Here is an 18,757-nt window from a genome sequence, read left to right as displayed (position 1 = left end):
TTTGATTTTTGTGGACAACAACTATGCCTCGCTTAACATACGTCACGCACTCCTTTGCTCTTATTGGTTGTAGGTCTATCCAATTGAGTGCAGAGGCATTTTTTTCCCTGGTTCGTTCGAAACACGCCCCATAATCACAGCTCTATGGAGCAGTATCAGACTCATATTCTGACTAGAATTGAGTCGGACTACGTCAGGCTAGTGTTTATGTATATCCAAAAGTATTTACTCACCTTCCTTAACTTGTGTATGAACTTAAATGAAAAAGCATTTATTTTAAACCCATGGTGGGCGAGATGATGTTGGTCCTTCCTTCACAGCTATAAGAGCCTAAATCTTCTGGGAACACGGTTGTGTCCACAATGGTTAGAAGTGAGTTTATCAGAATTTCTAACTATTCTTTCACAAGTTCATTGTGAACATTGATGTTGGGCAAAAGGGCTGTTCTCACTATTTGCATTAATGAAACCCAAATGGGTTTAGGTAAGGATTCATTAAAAGCTAGTCAAGCCCTTCTATAACAAACTCTCTCCATGTCGTAATGGACTTTGCTTTGTGCACCGGTGCACAGTCAGTTTGGAAAGGGGTGTCTCCTAACTATTGACACAAAGTCGGAATTGAATTATCCAAAATCTCTTAAGATGTTGCAGAATTCAGAGGTATTTTGAAGCTGATGCCAATATTTTTACACCAGTTTAACTAATAACCAATATGTATATGTGTATATGTGGTAATATGAAGTTTTACAGTTAAGGTAGACATGTTTTCTTTAATCCAACTGTTTTTAATATTCTTTTTTTGTTTCTGCATTTTTTATTTTATTTTATTTGTTTTTTATTTTTTCCTACTTGCTTTGATTCAATGTTTTATCTTCCTGTATTTTAATCATGTAAAGCACTTTGCATTGTCTTTGTACTGAATTGTGCTATATAAATAAATTTGCCTTGCCTTGCCTTGCCTTGTTTGTCTTACTATAAGTATTTAAGGGTTGTGGCTGGGGTCTGTGAAACCCTAATGCTTGTTAGTAGCAGTCTCTAGTGTATCAAGATTAAGGTGCATGGTGGGGCTCATGGTGAAGGCTTCATGATGCCTTCACCATGGCAACAAGGCCCATCATCCCATACCAAAAAACATAGTGTTATGTGATATAGCATGCATTACAGATGAGAGTATGGTGCCCCTCTTAAAGTGGGAGCATTTTTGAGAGAAACTGCATCATCCAAGTGCAGCGAGCCCATAACCAGAAATAAGGTGCTGAGATCCCACAAAATAGATAGGATCACAGGCACCCCCTACCCTTCAGCCCCAGATCTCGTTCTTGGCCTTGCAGGAACAAGGTGAACACAGGGGCTACAAATTAATCTTGAGGTCTCCCAAAGTCAGGAAAAATATTCTGTACAGAATTGCCTAAATTTATGTTTGCTATTAATACTTCTAAAAATCCTTTCTGTCCAACTGCAATAAGAAATACAATCCCTGACAGATTAAGGTACATGTCAGTAAAAAGACTAGTCTTTAGAACTGATTTGGAGGAGTTTAGAGTGTTGCTTTGGACAAAACACCCAATATTGCACTGTGTGTGCCAAATAACAGAAGACACCCTAGCTTGTGACATTAACAAGGCAGGTAAAATACATGCAGTGTTCTGCAGGACATTATCACTACAGATATTATGAAAGACAAATGTGTCTAAGGTTTTACAGCCGGTCGCTGACAGTCATTGGAGGAACATGAGATATGCATTGAAAAGAGCAAATCTCATTTCAGCGCTGACAACAAAAAATTAGAGAATTCATTTCTACCTGTGATATCGTTCCCTCGCACTTTAAGGCAGAGGTTTTCTATAATATCCTCTGGGAAATTTAAGTAGTGCTGAAATGAAGTTATTCATTTTCTGCTTTAGTCAGGGAATCAAAAAGTAATACTGTACTTCATTGGTCTGTTTTTAACATTGAAACTGACTAAAGAGATTCTGCAAAGATGAGCATTCCATCCAGGCATCTTTTTTTATGACAGTCTTTCTTCTCCTGAGAAATTTACAACCAAAGCACCAAGTGAATCAGGGTACTTTTGAGACAGACGTAACACTATTTTGTCAAAGAAACATGGCTAAATAATTGCTAGTTGTGGAAATCCCCAACAGCTGTGTGAACCGTGAGCAGGATGAGAGCAAAAAAATAGCACTTGGCACATTTTAGTTGGATCCTATCTGAGGTCAGTGTCTTCCACAGTTAACTGAGGGACAAACTGCATGTTTAGGTTTTAGCTGTGGGAAGAGTGAAAATTCAAAGAATTTCCTGTTATTACAGAGAGTAGAACAAGCAAGGCAAATTTTATGCAGCTTTGGTGCCGATTATGTCTTGAAATCTGCAGGTAATTTATGAGTATTTGATTTAAATGATTGTGAAAACATCAAAATAAAAGAGTAAAATCTCATCAGGAACATTTGTTTTAGCACTAAACATCAACACCTTTTTTGGAGGATGACAAAATGAAAATACGTGCTTTAAAACATGCATAATGTCGTGGGTTGGGTATTCATGTAAGACTGCTGTACAAAAAAGTACTATCGCTCTATTCTGAGTTGTGTGGTTTTACCATATGCTCTCATTTACGTTCAACTTTCATCTCCATTTTGGATCTTTACCCACATTAAGCAGAACCACAACCTTCTGATCGCAGTTGTTTTTTGGACATGGGGCCTTTGCTGACAGTCCTGATCAGTTTCAACTGCAGGAGGGCATGGTAGCATAAAGATAATGAGAGATATGGGTAATGTACCATGCACCACTAACATAGCATCATTAATGTCTCACTAGTTTGAGATGAGAAGAAGGACTCAATAAGTTAATGCCACAGAATTATTTTACAACTAAGCCAGTACATATGGAGGCTTTATGTATAGTGATAATGCCTGTTGAGCTATAACAGCAAAGCTATAGGCTCAACTAAATGTACACAAAGGATACATTTTTAGAAAAAAATGCTTAAAGATAGTGGAGAATGTTCTTTTTCCGGGTGGATCATCAAAATAAAATTCTGGTGATATGTTTATCTAAGGCCGTCCTACGTGATCGTCCCCATTTTTACTTACCGGTGGTGAGTCTGACATAGTAGAAAAATTGCAAACCTTTTGTAAAGTAAGCTTGTATGAGCGATGCAAACAGCAACTTTTAAACAGAGCGTGCACAAGGAGAAATGGGCTCGTTCATGCTCTTGCATGCGTTTAATAGGCATTCCCTCTCGTGAGTGGGTACAGGGTTGTGCATATGCATTTTTTTTTTTAAAGTGGAGGGGGAGGGTCTTCTCAAAAATTCACGAATATCTTCCACTGTACCTTTAAGTTAGCCATTATGTACAAATTTATATTTGATGCTTTCTAAATCATTACAAATTATTGTTCAAATATGGAGCTAGTGACAATTAAATGTTAGAGGTTAAAAGCGCAAATTAGGGTTTTTAAAGTTGCTGTCGGTGACTATTTCTTTTTAATACTGAAATTTTTTTATAAAAAACTAACCTAAGAAGGGATTAAATTAATTAAAGAAACTAACTACACTGAATAAAGTGAGCATAAAAGGAAGTGAGTCATTAAAGATGCTGTCAGTAAACAAGGGTCAAATGGAGGTAGAGGGCAGTTGGCAGAGAAAGAAAAAGGGGTTTCAGAGGAAAGATAGACTTGCAGACATGCAGCTGGTTGCATACAAGGCTCCTGTGTCAGTTTTACTTCAGTGTTTGTGCGTGTGCTTTCAAAGCATTACTGTAGCTGTGGAATCAAAGGAGAGTCCCACTGGTATTCGCAGAGGTGTATGCAACTCCTTAAGGCAAACTTGAAGCCCTTTAGAAAGAAAGAAAAGATAAAAAGTGCACAAACTAGATAATGACTTACTCTCTGAGTAGGGGGTCCGTGGTCACTGAGGTATGTTGATTCTCCTGCACAAAACAAATATAAGCATCCATGTTAGATTATTTTAAAATCTACACACAGAAGAAAAAAACAACACTTAAAAAAGAGGCTTTTAGACTGCTGTGATGACAACTACAGTACATAGAGGATCCTATACATTCAAAACTAGTGTTACAAATCTGAGCAATAAGCAATAACACATGGGTAATAAACCAGTGTCTGAAAAAAAACCTTGTGGCAGTAAAATCAAGATCTGTGCTCATTAAAGTTTGAAGCTGCATGTTTTGTGTCGTACAAAAATAATGTACAATAAACTTTTTAGAAGTTTATTGGGAACATAAAAAGTATGGATAACACGAATGGTCAAAACTGATTAATCAACTCTGAGTAGGTCCATTCGTAACTAGTATGATAAGCAACAGATTCAAGCAACATATTCCAACCCATCAAATTAGACATATTAAAGGTATTATGGAGGATTTTTTTTTTAAAAGATCCGCCCTCTCCGCTTAAAAAAAAAAAAGTGCATGCAAGAGCATGCATTAGCCCATCTCTCCTTGTGCAAACTTTGTTTAAAAGTTGCTGTACTCACAGCTCATACAAGCTTACTGTGTCCACATACAGTGGAGACTATATAGTGGGCTTTAAAGCAAACTCGGTTAACGTACCGTCCGGACAGATGATCACTATTTTGTGTTCCGTTGTTCATGTAACTCTCACACCTCTGCACGGTGCCTGCACCATCTTTGTTATTAGTCGCTTTGACAAAAAAATCCCAGAATGCTTTGCAAGGAGAGCTCTCCGCACAAAGCATTCTGTTATATATCTGCCTCTTCTGAGGCGTTTCTTTTCTTCTCATACACTTTGTAGACTCTTTTTCTCTTACGATCCTCTGCCATTTTCAAAGAAATTACTTTCTGAAACCATAGCTCATAAAAAAGTGGCTAACAGGGCGAGCAGGTAGGACGGCTTTATGTAAACATATCACCAGCATGATTGACAATTAGTAGCTCCACTTATTTAGATGATCCTCCCAGAAATAAAAGAGTGTCACTGTCTATACATGAAATAACAAATTGGAGAATTTCTTTCAACACAGAGAAACAGCTATACATCTGCAAAGGAGAGGAAGATGGCGAGTTAATGGATAGGTTTATCTGACTTCCACTATGGCAGGCTGTTTTATCATTTATTTGTCACATTTATAGATCAATAAAACAGGATTCTTCAAAGTCAAAATCTATTTGAAAGTTGCAACTGTAATAACAGATTTTCAAAATTGCATTTTTCCAGCAAAAACTGAATTTCAAAAAGTAAAAAAACAAAACAAAACTATATTAAGAATTAGTAGTATAGTAACAATTAAGTTTTATATGTAATATCCTCAATGTGTATTGAGGATATCTGAAATACATTTTTTAACTGATCAAATTAATACAAATTATTATTAGGAATATGGAGATCTGTTGTACTCACTATAACATTACGGGGGGAAATTAATGTACTGGTTGAATAGTAGTAGATGAATGTAAACTATTTTGGTGCACTCTCACAAGGGAAAGGGGGTTACGGTAGCTGCACCTTTCAGTAAGGTGAAGATCAGGTATAAAATCTTTGTCAAACAGGTAGAATCTATGCATCCTCTCATGGGGTTCCTCCTCATTCTGACCCTGTCTTATATTACACAGTAAATACTAAGTGGCTGTTTGACTGTGATGTTGTTTTCCATAATGCTATTATTACACACATCAGTGTGCTCTCATCGATATTATGTTCTTAAGAATATCTGATAAAGAAGTCTGTGTAATGCTGCAAATGTTAGGAACGATGAGGTTGTGGATGTATGTGATGGATTGTATGGAAAATGTAGAACTCATAAAGATAACTTTCTGCATATAAAGGACAGAAGTACATGGTCTGAGAACCATCTCTCTATTTAAACCTCTGTGAATTAATGCCAATCATGCTATGTTTGTGTTTTTAACATCTAATCTGACCTACTGACTGATTAAACAACATAAAACAACATGATTGGCTTTAAGGAGATGGAGACAGAGGACAACTGAATTTCTGTTACTATAGTAACAGAAAAAGAGGTTGAGTAAACTCTATTTGTGAAACAGAATACTTTATCATTGTTCAAATATTTAATTTAGCATGGTAATCAGAATAAAAAAAGGAACTGTTCTCCTTTTACATATAAAAAAATCTACAATTTTCTAAAGTTCTACTGTTGATTCTACTATTTTCATTGTTGGTTTCAAATTGGAAAATTAATGATACACAGTTAAGATGCATGTGTCCCATTAGATCACTTGATATAATCGAATGGCACGTAACATTACTAACAATAGCAGACATCATAAAGTTAGGACAACTTGCCTGATGGCAAGACATTTGCTAAAACGTTGACCCATTACTATCCCATTAATTCATCACATAGTTTATCTACAAACACTATCACAGCTGCACTATGCTATTTTCCTGGTGTTTTTTAGTGTATACCGCTGTGGTTTCACTCTGTGGCTTTACTGAGCTTTTCTAAGGAATGCAGAGGAAAGGATGTGTTTGCAGGTCTTCTCAGAGGCATTTCAGGTCATAACGGGGTAAAGACGCCAAAAAGCAGACATCTATGTTTTTAAGTCTGTGATCCATCACAGGCAACCTCCCCCTGCAAGATCCAGACCAGGGCCACAACCTTAATCAGATCCTCTCACTTTTCTACTCTTCATGCTTCTCATTAGTGTTTTTGGGGGTCATTTTTTCCAGGGTATGAGGCTTGTAAAAGCTGACAGTTGCCCTTTGTCCCCACCTCCTACAGAGTGAGAAAAGGAGCTTAGGCCACTGTACAGTGCACTGTACTCTCTGACCTCATTGTCCTACATCACTGGGAGTTAGAAAGATAGAGGTAACAAGACTTTTCAACTTTATTATGAAGTGCCATTATCTTAAGATCACAGTTCAGCAGTACATAAAGGTGTGGTTGTTTATGCATCACTTACACCTTAATGAAAAGACATGCACCCAGGACTATTAGCAGTGTATCCATCTGATACAACAAAAATATAACTTAATATTTTGATCTCATCAACTAGTCTTTATAGACAAAGTTGCTTTTGTTTCTGCTGTTTTTGGCCTTGAATAATCTTTGTTGTAGTTTGGCCAGATCACCACGTATTTACCTTCTAAATTTGTTTATGCTACGTTTAACAACACAACAAAAGGGGTCATAGGTAAGTATCTTCTGGTTGAAATTTGGTTTGAAGAGAGCATCAAAATGAAAGTATCCTCTAGGAGGCCCACCCCTTGCAGGGAAGGATGTCAAGGTCATGTGCCAATTCAGCTAAGTGGCAATGTAGGGTAGAGGCCTGGGTATGGTGATTCCTAGCATCAATATGCTGTTCTAAGAATATTTAATCTTCCTTCCGTATTGAGGAAAGGTAACACACTTGTTAAAAAAAAGATGTCATAAACAGTGAACAGGTTTTTCTTTTTGGTTTCTATTTTGTGTGTGACTCTCAGTGTGTGTGTGTGTGGAGGTGTGGGTGTGTGTGTGTGTGTCATTAGGTGATTGACACAGAACCTAACTCGAGAGTGACCATGCATTGGTATGTAGCTAAAAATTAAATTGGATTACTGGGTCACAAGATCCATGGGTTTCAAATAATCGCTTGTTATCTGAAGCACTAAGTACTTCGTCATAAAACTATAAAAGCTTAAAAACAAAACAAAAATTGTGGTAATAATAGGTGATCATATTACAAGATTTACAATAAATGTTGCTCACAAATAATATTCATTGCAATTCATTTATTTATACACCCCCTCCCAAGTACTTAAAAAGTACTTTTAAATAAATCATGGTCTGCAAAGTGTCATATGCAATTGAATTAAACAATTTAAGAAAGGAAAATTAAACATTCAAAGTTCAAAACGGCCAATTTTTTTTAGGATAGCAAAGGTAAATGAGTTTGTTTTAAGTAGATTATTGAACTCAGAAAGAGAATAAGCCTTTCTAACATGCAAGGCCAGATCATTGCAAAACTTCTATAGCAGCTATGGCAAACACTCCTATCACCTCTGTTCACCTCTGTTATTGCTTGCTTTTTTTTTTTTTTAGATAATAGTGTATAAACATGGCAAAAATATAGCCTATCTTTTGCTGAATCATTTTTGATAAATATATCACACTGACTTTGTCCCAACCGTTAGGTTCTGGAATTTTCCTTCTGCTCTGTCTCTTTGAAGGGAATGCAACAGCAAGTTTGGGAATTTCATAAACATGTATTTAAAGCATAGACCATTTCATTTGCTTTGTAAAACAGCCTAAGTATGGTTTAGGAAAGCACACATCCAAGAATAGTCCGAGGTGGGAGCGGAAAACCACACAGAAATGGCTCTCGAGAGAATGTCCAAAAGAATTGGCAAACGGTTTGAAGTTGACAAACCTTAGCTCTCTTTACAGGACATAAGTCAAGGTGAGGATGGAAACTTACAGACATGCTATCATGAAATGTTCAACAAGCATATGAAACCAGATTACAGGTTCGTCGTGAAGACTAAACTCTCTCATCTATAACCACACACTGCCATAATTTTGAACACCACAAAGAAAGATGAAGTTGTGATGGATGGTGGATATACTTCAGGTATCTGAAGCTCTATTACTTTTATTTCCGAATGTACAAAAAGATCAAGTGCCAATTTGCACTAGAGCCAAGAGGCCCACCGTTCCTGCCCAGTGCATCTGTATAAATCAGTCCCATTCAGACTCAGACACATGTCTATGGTTACAGTCCTCACTAAACATTTTTACCACAACAGACAGCATACACAAACACAGTCACTGTGCATGGGTTACATACACAACACATTTTGCTTTATGTGTGTGTGTGTGTTTATGCAATATGTGTGTGTGGTCACAGCGTCCTTTGATTTGGTGTGTGGGAGTGGCCCACCATTAAGACACATAGCTCAGCCCATTGCTTTAATTACAGAAGGGAGCATGGTTGAGTCAGGGGCAACACCCCACTATGCCTTGCTCTACATCACCCTCCAGTCAGTGAAGAACAAACAATGTTCAAATATCTCTGCAGCACAAATAAAGGCTGTTCCATTGATATGTTATTGCAGGTGCCTCTGCCCTTAAACCTGATAGGAAGACTAATTTGGGGACCTGATGCTCAACCCTAAATTTTGGTTTCTAAGATGTAGTTGCAAGGACTTAGACTCACATACAACCACATGTGTGGGGCTTGATATGTCATTAGTGGACACCGGTAGTTTCCACCATACAAACTGTATGACAAGTATGTGCTGCAAAACTGATGACCCAGCAAAGGAAGTGTTGACTTAGCTGGTTGCAAAGCCACTAGACAGGTCAGAAATAGACAGGAGAAAAGTTTCAAAATGCCTCAGTGCCTTTAAGATTTAAGGAAAGCACCAAATGTTCTTGTGAATTAAAACATTTAAGAAAGAATCACACATATATTAAATAGCTCAATATTTTTTTTTACTATTTCTTATTCCCCTCAGGATATAATAATAATTTGCTGTGAATAATCTATGAGATACAAAAATAAATGTCAAGGTTAAACTATTACACTTGTCTCCAAGGTGGTAAATGTATAATGATGTAAATGTGGACAATTGAAGGATTTCTTTTGACCTTTCTAACAGCTGATTTGACATTGTTAAGTGTGAAATTATACAGAATTATAATTATGACTAATGTCTCTGAAATCAGTAATAGTCTAGCCTGATAAGCCAATTAAAACGCCTGTTAAGCCTGAACAACTACACATCTTTATCAGGAAATAAACCAGACTGTTTAAAGTGGATGCCATGAAAGTCAGTCTGTTCACATCTTTTTATTAATTCTGGCCTTTATTTTAAACTTGAATCAACATGGGACTGAGGTGTTTCTGTTTGAATTGAGCTCCCCCAGATGTGGCTATGGACGTAATAGAATCAAATTAGCTTATTGCAGTAAATTGGAAGGATATGTTGGTGACTTTTTGCCTATAATCAGAAAAAAAAGTAGGAGATCCCCCTTGTTTTCTCTTTTTTTGGCCATAGCATACTTCATACTTTTAATATGATTTTAAAACACAATGTCGAAGTAGAACAAGGATGGTCTGATAACTTTTTTATCACTGAGCTGCAAAAAATGTTTCTATTGTCATATTAAAACAAAACTATTAGGTAGTGGTAAAAAAAAAAAAAATCTTATAGGTTCTACCAACTGATTAAGCAATTATTCCTTAGAGTGTGACCGCAAACGATCATGTGTCACAGAGTGCTTCCGGTTAATCAAAAATGTAAAGAAACATCTATTATTAGGGAACAGAGCCAAGTTCAATTCAACAAAAATAAACAAAGCATGAATGCAGCATCAAAGTGTACTTTATGTGTGAGGAATGGTTGTTGATGTTTTTTTGTTTTATCCTTGCTGCTTTTATGTTGGTGTGTTTTATTGTTGTATTCTTTTAATAGTGATCCGTGGACTGGAGACATTTTTTAAAGATATTGTTTTACTGTTATAATGCGGTAAAGAATAATCTATTCTAATACGGTTTCAACTTTCCATCAGCTGAAAAGATAATACTTGGTTGTTGTGTGTAACAGTACTGATATAGTCCTGGTTGATCTGAATTGTTAAGAATATCTCTAAGGTGGTTCCAAACACCTACTGGTTTAAATGTGGGAAATGGAGGAAAACACATTTTTAAGTTTCTACCAATTTATTTGTCAATATTAGTCTGATAAATGGGGCAGATACTGATGTGCATTGTGGTGCCTCTAACTGACCAGTAAAACTCTAAATGGTGAACAGCAGGGGATCGACGGGAACATAATCTATTAGGGCTGATTGAATAAAAAAGATGTTTGAGGTTAGGGATGACTGCACAACTTGTCACACATTAAATTACCTCATTAGCTGGGCATATGATGGTTTGCTTTTAACATGAAATAAGATGGTGGATTTATGTAACTATGATATTTGCACTTTGCTTGTTTTATGGGAGTTCCCCAAGGCGCCTGAGAAACATAACAAAAAATTGTTATAACTCTTTTTTCTTTAAGTGTCGATCTAAACTTTTCTTTCTAGATTTTACACCAAGTACAGAGATCTATGTTAACTTAGCATTCATCTGGTATATTGAGGTAAATAAGCATTTTATGAGATTGAATGTAGAGGCATGACGAATGAGTGAGGCTACTATTCAATATAAACCAGGAAAGATTTTTTCCATAAAGAAAGTAAATAAAAGTTTCAAGTATTGATAATAAGATTCAACTAGAAATAATTCCTTAAATAGTGTCAGAGCAGAAATAGAAAAGCAATACTGTACAAATCAGATAATATGACTTGATTTCTGGTAAACTGAAAGCCCAGTCAGCTTATTTTTAACAAGTCACTTCCTTCCAATAAGCACCAGAGTGCTTTTGCAATTTTTACGTACCTTGTCTTGCCTTTTGGTCATGTGGACACGACACCAGATGCCTTTCTACCCTGTCCTTATGGATAATGAGCCTGCTGGTAGCCCTTTTGCCTGACCAATGACTTTTCCAACTCAACCCTACAAAAGAAGTCAAATGGAGGGGACCTTTTAAATCTGTCTTCAAGATTTTGTAAAAATTTAGGATAAGCAAAATCTATTAGGGAAGGAGGGGTTTAAAAAACAAAGTTGTAGGTCATATTGCAAAACATCTAAATATACAGTAAACAAGGTATACGATTTTATTTTTGTCTTTTTGCCAACAATCCAGTTATTTCTATGGAAAATCAGCACATTTTTGACATACATTTTTAGAGGCTTAAAACTATGATAATATCAATTATTTGTCTTTAGGTACTCTTCAGCTGCAAAAATTAAATTACAAAGCAGATGAGTAATAGCCTAGCCTGTTTCGCACTGCTAATTACTGCTCCTATTAATATTGTGTATTACAAAAAATTTTGGATTGTCTTTGTTATATTTGTGTGGAATTTACATGTCACACACAGCATTATCTATTTAGTGTGTTTTCTTTTTTAACTTTTACACCACTGCAGGCTAAATGCATATTATTTTACATTAAGTCTGAGAAATGCGTATCACAAAGAACTCCCAGGACTATTTATTAGCTAATAATCTCTCTATGCATGGATAACAGCCACTTTTATTATGATACAAATTATGCTTAAGAAGGTAACAGGTAGTAAGGTGGTAAAGTAAAATAAACCACGGTAGAACTGTTTCAGTACCGAAAGTGCAGGCAACAGAGGCAGTTGCACCATAATAGGAAAACCGTCATTTCCTGATAATTAGAAAAGAAAAACTAAAAATTACTCATTATCTAGGGTCTATGATAGCAATGCACCCAAAAAAGAAAGATAACTAAACTTAGTTTTTGAAATTATCTTCAGACATTTTATAAGGCCAAAATTAAATTATATCACAAATTGAATGTTTTCCTGTTATTGTGCAGCCCTAGCTGACATAAGCTTTGTTGATACTTGAGAGATAATCCTTTTCTAGTGGGTTTTAGTACCATGTTGTGATTATCTTTTTTCCTTTAGAAAATTTGGTGACAAAGGAAGTGTATAGACAAGTGAAGCTTGGAAAGTTTAATTACAAGTAATGGCTCATTGCATATACAAAGCAAGATGTACAAACTTATGTCCAAATTCTTACAATTTAATAGATTTGACAGTAAAGTTCTGAGTAGGACAGGGAAATTAATTGACTTGCATTATGATTCCAATTTAAAAAAGTTTTCAAATCACAGAGGCCTCTGTTTTGGTCACATTTATTTAACAAAAATATGACACTAGCTTTCTCCTTCTAAGCCTTTATGTGGCAATATGCTTAAATTTTTAACCACCTAATATCTGACTGAACCTCATGAACATAAACCTCTCCCCCTCCAACAACATGGCTGTCATACTACGAAATGGCTTCTGCAACATCTGCATCACCTATCTTGTCAAGTAATGCTGAGGTTTGCTTACATTGATAATTTGAAAAAATATTATTTTATTAGTATGTAGGATTGTATAGGCCTTACATGCCACAGTCACATTGTAATGGCGATCTCTACGGTCACTAGTTTGTCAGCTCTGTGCCGACATAGTGCAAAGATGTCTGCCTCTGCAATTGCGAACCCGAACCTTACGGACAAAGATAAAGATTGAGACTTTCAATTGGTGGGTGATAATAAATGACATACTTATGTACAATATAAAATTTAGGCAAAAAAGCATTTTATTGCTGATACTTTCTGTCAACAAAATGTTTCTACTTTAGAATCAAATTTGAGTTTTCCTGCTTTTGAAGACTTAACTGATAATTACAGAGGAATATCTTATGATTAAGAAAGGAATAGACCAAGATAAAAAAAAAAATCATGGCTACTGTAGAACCTGACATATCACTAACAACAAACTATTGTGTTAATAAAGGTATTTTAATGCGGTAGTGTTATAACCATAAAAATTACATTTAAAATAAGCACCACAGTCATAGTGAAAGAAGGCTCTGTTTGAAGTCAAACAAAAGTAAAAGAAGAAGTAACTCTTGTGTAATCATCCTCCTGTAATGGTACCTTAGTCCCCCTGAGCTTGGATAAAGCTTAGTTAGTTTCTTTTATATATATTTTTTCAAAAGCTTATTTTTTGGTGTATAAAGATTTTTGAAATGTTTGCTTCATTTCACAGCGTTTATCTTGTACAATTGCTTACCCAATGGTCTATGTAGAGCCAGAAGCTGAACTAAAAGTTGTATGTTGACTGTAAGACATGGAAACTTGCCAAATCCCCCGCATGTACTGACATCTATTATAAGCTGTAAAAAGAAAAAATAGCCTTTTTTTCTCAGCTGAAAAGATGAAACAGCCAGCATCCAAATCCAGCCTTTTACCATTTGGTGGCAATACAGCAAAATAATGACTGAGGCATTTCATAGAAATAATTAGGAAGCCATAAAAGTTGCAGTTTCTTGGCAATTACCTTTAAAGTTTGTGAGAAACCCCTGCTGCTGCATGTCAATTTCTCACTTAGTTACCTTATGTGTCCTTGTATTCTAGCCCTAAGCTTTATGTTTGTTTTAGGTTTTATGCTTGAACATGCATGCAGCCACAGAGGACCCTGGAATCAGCTAAAGGATCCCAGGTTTGACTTTGCAACTGAGCAAACTGGGGGTATGTACAAATGTAAGTTTTCAAATAAATTTTAAACAAGTAATGAAAAATTGCCTCATTAAGTGAATATCAGATTTTGTCCCCCCTTAGTTACAATTTCTCTACAGTATTGAAAAAAAATATGGTTCACATCATTGCAAAATCATCTTTCTTTTAAACTCATTTGAAGACTGATTATCCTCACTTATGTTTGCTGAATTCTATTTTAATAGACATTAGTTACATTATTTATGTCAAGGGATTTAAGACAGTTAATCAATGATTTAATAAGGAATGACACTTTTTACACGGATTGTAAGACCTAAAATTTAAAAAAATTATACTTTTTAGAATGAATTTTGGTTACCATTGTGTGACAAAAAGGTCCATAGGAATGCCTAAAACATTGAAAAGAAATAAAGCTGAAAGGGTGTAAAAATATTTTTCACATTTGGCTATTATACTTATTAGCTTTATTGGTAGCTTTAAGAAATGCTGATTGACTAAAATTTTGAGAGTTTTTTTTTTCTTACAATCATGTTTACCAATCCTTCAAACGGTTTAGTCTGTTACTTGCCCAGGTTACATAAACTTGAGTGTATGTATGAATTTTATAAAAGCAAGATTTAGATAGAGAGGAGAGTGTAAACAGACACAACTTTTACTCAGAAATGCAAATCAGTTTATTCACATTAAAAAGATTTCAAAACTGCAAATCTTCTCCTTCCTTGTATGGTTCTAAAGATAATTAAGTCTTTATGTTTGCGAGGTAACATCAACAGACAAATACTCCACTGTAAACTGGGAGACTGAATTTGTAGAGAATGCTCTCAAAGTGGAAAGTTCCAGCACAATAACCAAAAAGAGATCAGAGACTAATATATGTGATTAGTAAAACTTAACAGCTCACAGCCTTTTCCTGTGACAAAAAAAAAAAAAACATATCCGGGAAGGCGGCTGTGGTGCAGCATGCTGAGGAAATGTAAAGGAAGGAAGTTGGACAGAGATAGAAAGTAAGGGGAAACAAATTGTTATCTAATCACAGTTTGATTCCTCTACAGAGGTCAGGAGAAGATAAACTGCCACATCAGGAAGTTTCCCTCTAAGGTCTGAAATACTTTCAATTGATTGAAAGATAATGATTTTACCAGAAACAGTAGATCCATGAAACGATACATAAATGAAGCTATTTATGCAGTTGGTGATATGAGAAAACATTTAAGAAATGATTTTCTTCCGTGCAGATGGAGCAACCTAATATGAAAGCCATTTCATGCAAGTTAAGATCAATGATGATTAACAGCTGTAATGATAAAAGATTTTAAAAAATGGCTCTTTGGTTTATGGAATTTTACAGACTGCTGAAAGGAAGTGTTGGCCAAGAGCCTCAGACAGCTGTGAGAAAACTCCTTGTTTTCCTGTTTGATGGCAGGAGATGCATAGCTTTCTTAGCTTGCTGTTTAAGGCCCTAAAAGCACTTTGATTGCAGCAAACTATGCCCATTTACCAAGCTGTTTGCAACATTCAAACTCAGAGCTTTTCCCTTTTTAATATCATTATTTTTCTGCAGAAGTCGTGCACATAGTAAGATTCTGCAACCCAAAAAGCATGGGATGACACTGCAGCTCGGTCCTGCAGAACAAACACAGCATAAAGGGAGTCTGTATGGTGCTAAGTCTCACACTGAACTGAGGAACAGAAAAAAGTGAGCAAAAGAAGAAAAAAGAACAGAAAGAGTGGGTCAGGAAAAAAGACTGAGAGCAATTTATTTTTATCAGGTTATTTAAATATGGGGGGAACTGGGCACAAAACTAAATAGCATGACGATATAAAGCCAAGTACCTATGGCAGAATGAGGTTGTATAGGAAAAAATATTCTGATAGCCTTGCCAAAACTGAGATTGTGTCATAAAATTTTTCCAAAGTTAAAAGAAAGAGAAAGTTCCATAGAATGAGTTCCAGCTGAAACATGCTACAGTGTTTGTCTTTCATTAGGAAACCCTGTTCTAGTCTCTGCGCTGTTGTTCTACTGCAGTGAGGTGTGATTTCAGCCCGTTTGGTTTGTTACACATAAAGTCCAGTAATATTAAATGTTTGTTTTTTTCTTAACAAAACAAAAAATCTTTAATTTTCTGAAGGACAGACCTTAACAGAAATCATAATAGATATTTTTTGTCAGGGCTCCTGTCTGGGTGTTTTGTTTTTGTTTGTCTCCCTTCCACCAACAGCAGGCGCCTGGTTCCGGTTCGCCTCCTCACACACCTGCTGACGGTAACCTCATTAACGGAGTGCTCTTAAGCTGCTGATTGCCACTACCTCGACGCCAGAGTGTTTGCCAGCTTTTGGTACTCTAGCCAAGCTGAGTTCTTGTCTCCCTGAGTTTTAACTTTGTTTTTTGTCTTTGCCTCTTGGCAGGAAGTCATCCTGCAAACTGGACCTTTTCGGACCTCCTCTCCCAGGAGGGATCAACTGAGTCTAAACTGACCCAGGGATTCAAACAGGAGGTTTGGATCCAATCTCCTTTTTGAGGACGTTGAAATTACTCTCTGAGCAAGGGAATCATCTTCACCAAGACCCGTTCAAGTACTGCAGGAAATCTGAGTGGCAATCAGCGTCTCTGTTCACCTACACCGTCTGAGTTCTGGGTAAACCCTGTTCCGCCCTCCTCCGAATCAGACATACACTAGAAAACCAACACACAGATTGGAGTCAAGGTTCCTTCACTTCTCTGGAAACATGAGTCAAAAATCAGATCCTCTCCTTCAAGATCATCAAATCAAATCTGTCAAACTTTTCATCCGTGTCTCTCTGTTTGGTTTTACTGCATGTGGGTCCGAGCCCTAGATAAAATCATGACATTTTTTACAGCCAAATTCTGCTATGAATGAGTGAATGTTTTAGAATTAAGTCAGCTGTTCTCAATTTACATCCTAAACATTTATATGATTTAAATCATGACCAGTTGAAAGCACCTTATGACAGGCAGCTACCGAAAAAACTGTGTAGACAAAAAAAGAAAAATCTGTGAAAGGGGAAAATAACCAATGCCTGCTGGGGACCCAAAAGGATACCCTTAAAACAAAAAACACATGTTGAGGTTATTAATAATGGAAGCTGAGCTTAGATTCTGTATGCAATTCTTTAGCACAATCAACCTCCTTATCCACCCATTGAAAATATCTACATTCAAACAGAAGGCACGGAGTATTTTTCCATTCTTTAGAGGTACTGAGTTTCATTTTCCTCCGCTAGTTAAAGAATCTAACTTGGAGGGAGTTTCAGACAAACTAAGGAGCTTTTCCAAGCACAACATCCCAGTGGACTCCAAGTTCAACAACACCGTCAGAAAAAAATAAGTTCATCCAAAGGATAAAATAGCTAAACACAAGCTGAGCCATTTTAAAGTTGTAGACCACTATGGCTGAGACATTTGACATCCATACAAAATCGAAGACTAAGTTGTTTACCTACATTTCATGCATAAGGCACTAACTTCCTAAAGATGAATCAAAGTCATAGAGCTCAATCAAAGTCAAAGACTTAGTTGAGAACTCTTGGGAACATCTTTGAGTTCTTAACTCTATGCATCTGTTCACTGCACCTTAGGACTGTTCACTGCACCCTTATAATGTAAATACGTGTGGATGTTATTTTTATTTTTTCTTATCTCATTGTGTTGTGACTGTCACTATGTGTAAAGCTGCTGCTACACTGCAATTTCCCAGCTTGGGATAAATAAAGTACATCTATCTATCTATCTATCTATCTATCTATCTATCTATCTATCTATCTATCTATCTATCTATCTATCTATCTATCTATCTATCTATCTATCTATCTATCTATCTATCTATCTATCTATCTATCTATCTATCTATCTATCTATCTATCTATCTATCTATCTATCTATCTATCTATCTATCTATCTATCTATCTATCTATCTATCTATCTATCTATCTATCTATCTATCTATCTATCTATCTATCTATCTATCTATCTATCTATCTATCTATCTATCTATCTATCTATCTATCTATCTATCTATCTATCTATCTATCTATCTATCTATCTATCTATCTATCTATCTATCTATCTATCTATCTATCTATCTATCTATCTATCTATCTATCTATCTATCTATCTATCTATCTATCTATCTATCTATCTATCTATCTATCTATCTATCTATCTATCTATCTATCTATCTATCTATCTATCTATCTATCTATCTATCTATCTATCTATCTATCTATCTATCTATCTATCTATCTATCTATCTATCTATCTATCTATCTATCTATCTATCTATCTATCTATCTATCTATCTATCTATCTATCTATCTATCTATCTATCTATCTATCTATCTATCTATCTATCTATCTATCTATCTATCTATCTATCTATCTATCTATCTATCTATCTATCTATCTATCTATCTATCTATCTATCTATCTATCTATCTATCTATCTATCTATCTATCTATCTATCTATCTATCTATCTATCTATCTATCTATCTATCTATCTATCTATCTATCTATCTATCTATCTATCTATCTATCTATTTGTATTGATTTTTAAATTCAAATAAAAAGAAAACCCCATATTTAGCTGGGTTTTCAGTGTTTCATCTTTTGCTCACAACCCTTACACAAGAAGATCTGACAAATAAATCCAACCACAAA

At 35.7% G+C, this 18,757-nt stretch overlaps 1 protein-coding gene across 2 annotated transcripts in view; it reads right to left on the bottom strand.

The window, feature by feature from the left end:
* Positions 1-18,757, bottom strand: part of usta (uronyl 2-sulfotransferase a) — a 63,141-nt gene that overhangs the window by 24,329 nt on the left and 20,055 nt on the right. The window contains exons 2-3 of one of the 2 annotated variants that reach the window (XM_038304194.1): positions 11,374-11,490; positions 3,890-3,933 (exon numbers count right to left, since the gene is read on the bottom strand). In XM_038304194.1, the coding sequence (XP_038160122.1) occupies positions 3,890-3,933; positions 11,374-11,490 (161 nt within the window). The remainder of the gene's footprint in view (positions 1-3,889; positions 3,934-11,373; positions 11,491-18,757) is intronic. The other variant, XM_038304195.1, reaches the window with a different exon arrangement.

Source organism: Cyprinodon tularosa, unplaced genomic scaffold, assembly GCF_016077235.1.
Source record: "Cyprinodon tularosa strain WSP-4 unplaced genomic scaffold, ASM1607723v1 ctg528, whole genome shotgun sequence".
Classification (NCBI taxonomy): domain Eukaryota; kingdom Metazoa; phylum Chordata; class Actinopteri; order Cyprinodontiformes; family Cyprinodontidae; genus Cyprinodon; species Cyprinodon tularosa.
Note: the sequence above shows the minus strand (reverse complement) of the source record. Positions and strands in the feature narration are given on the sequence as shown.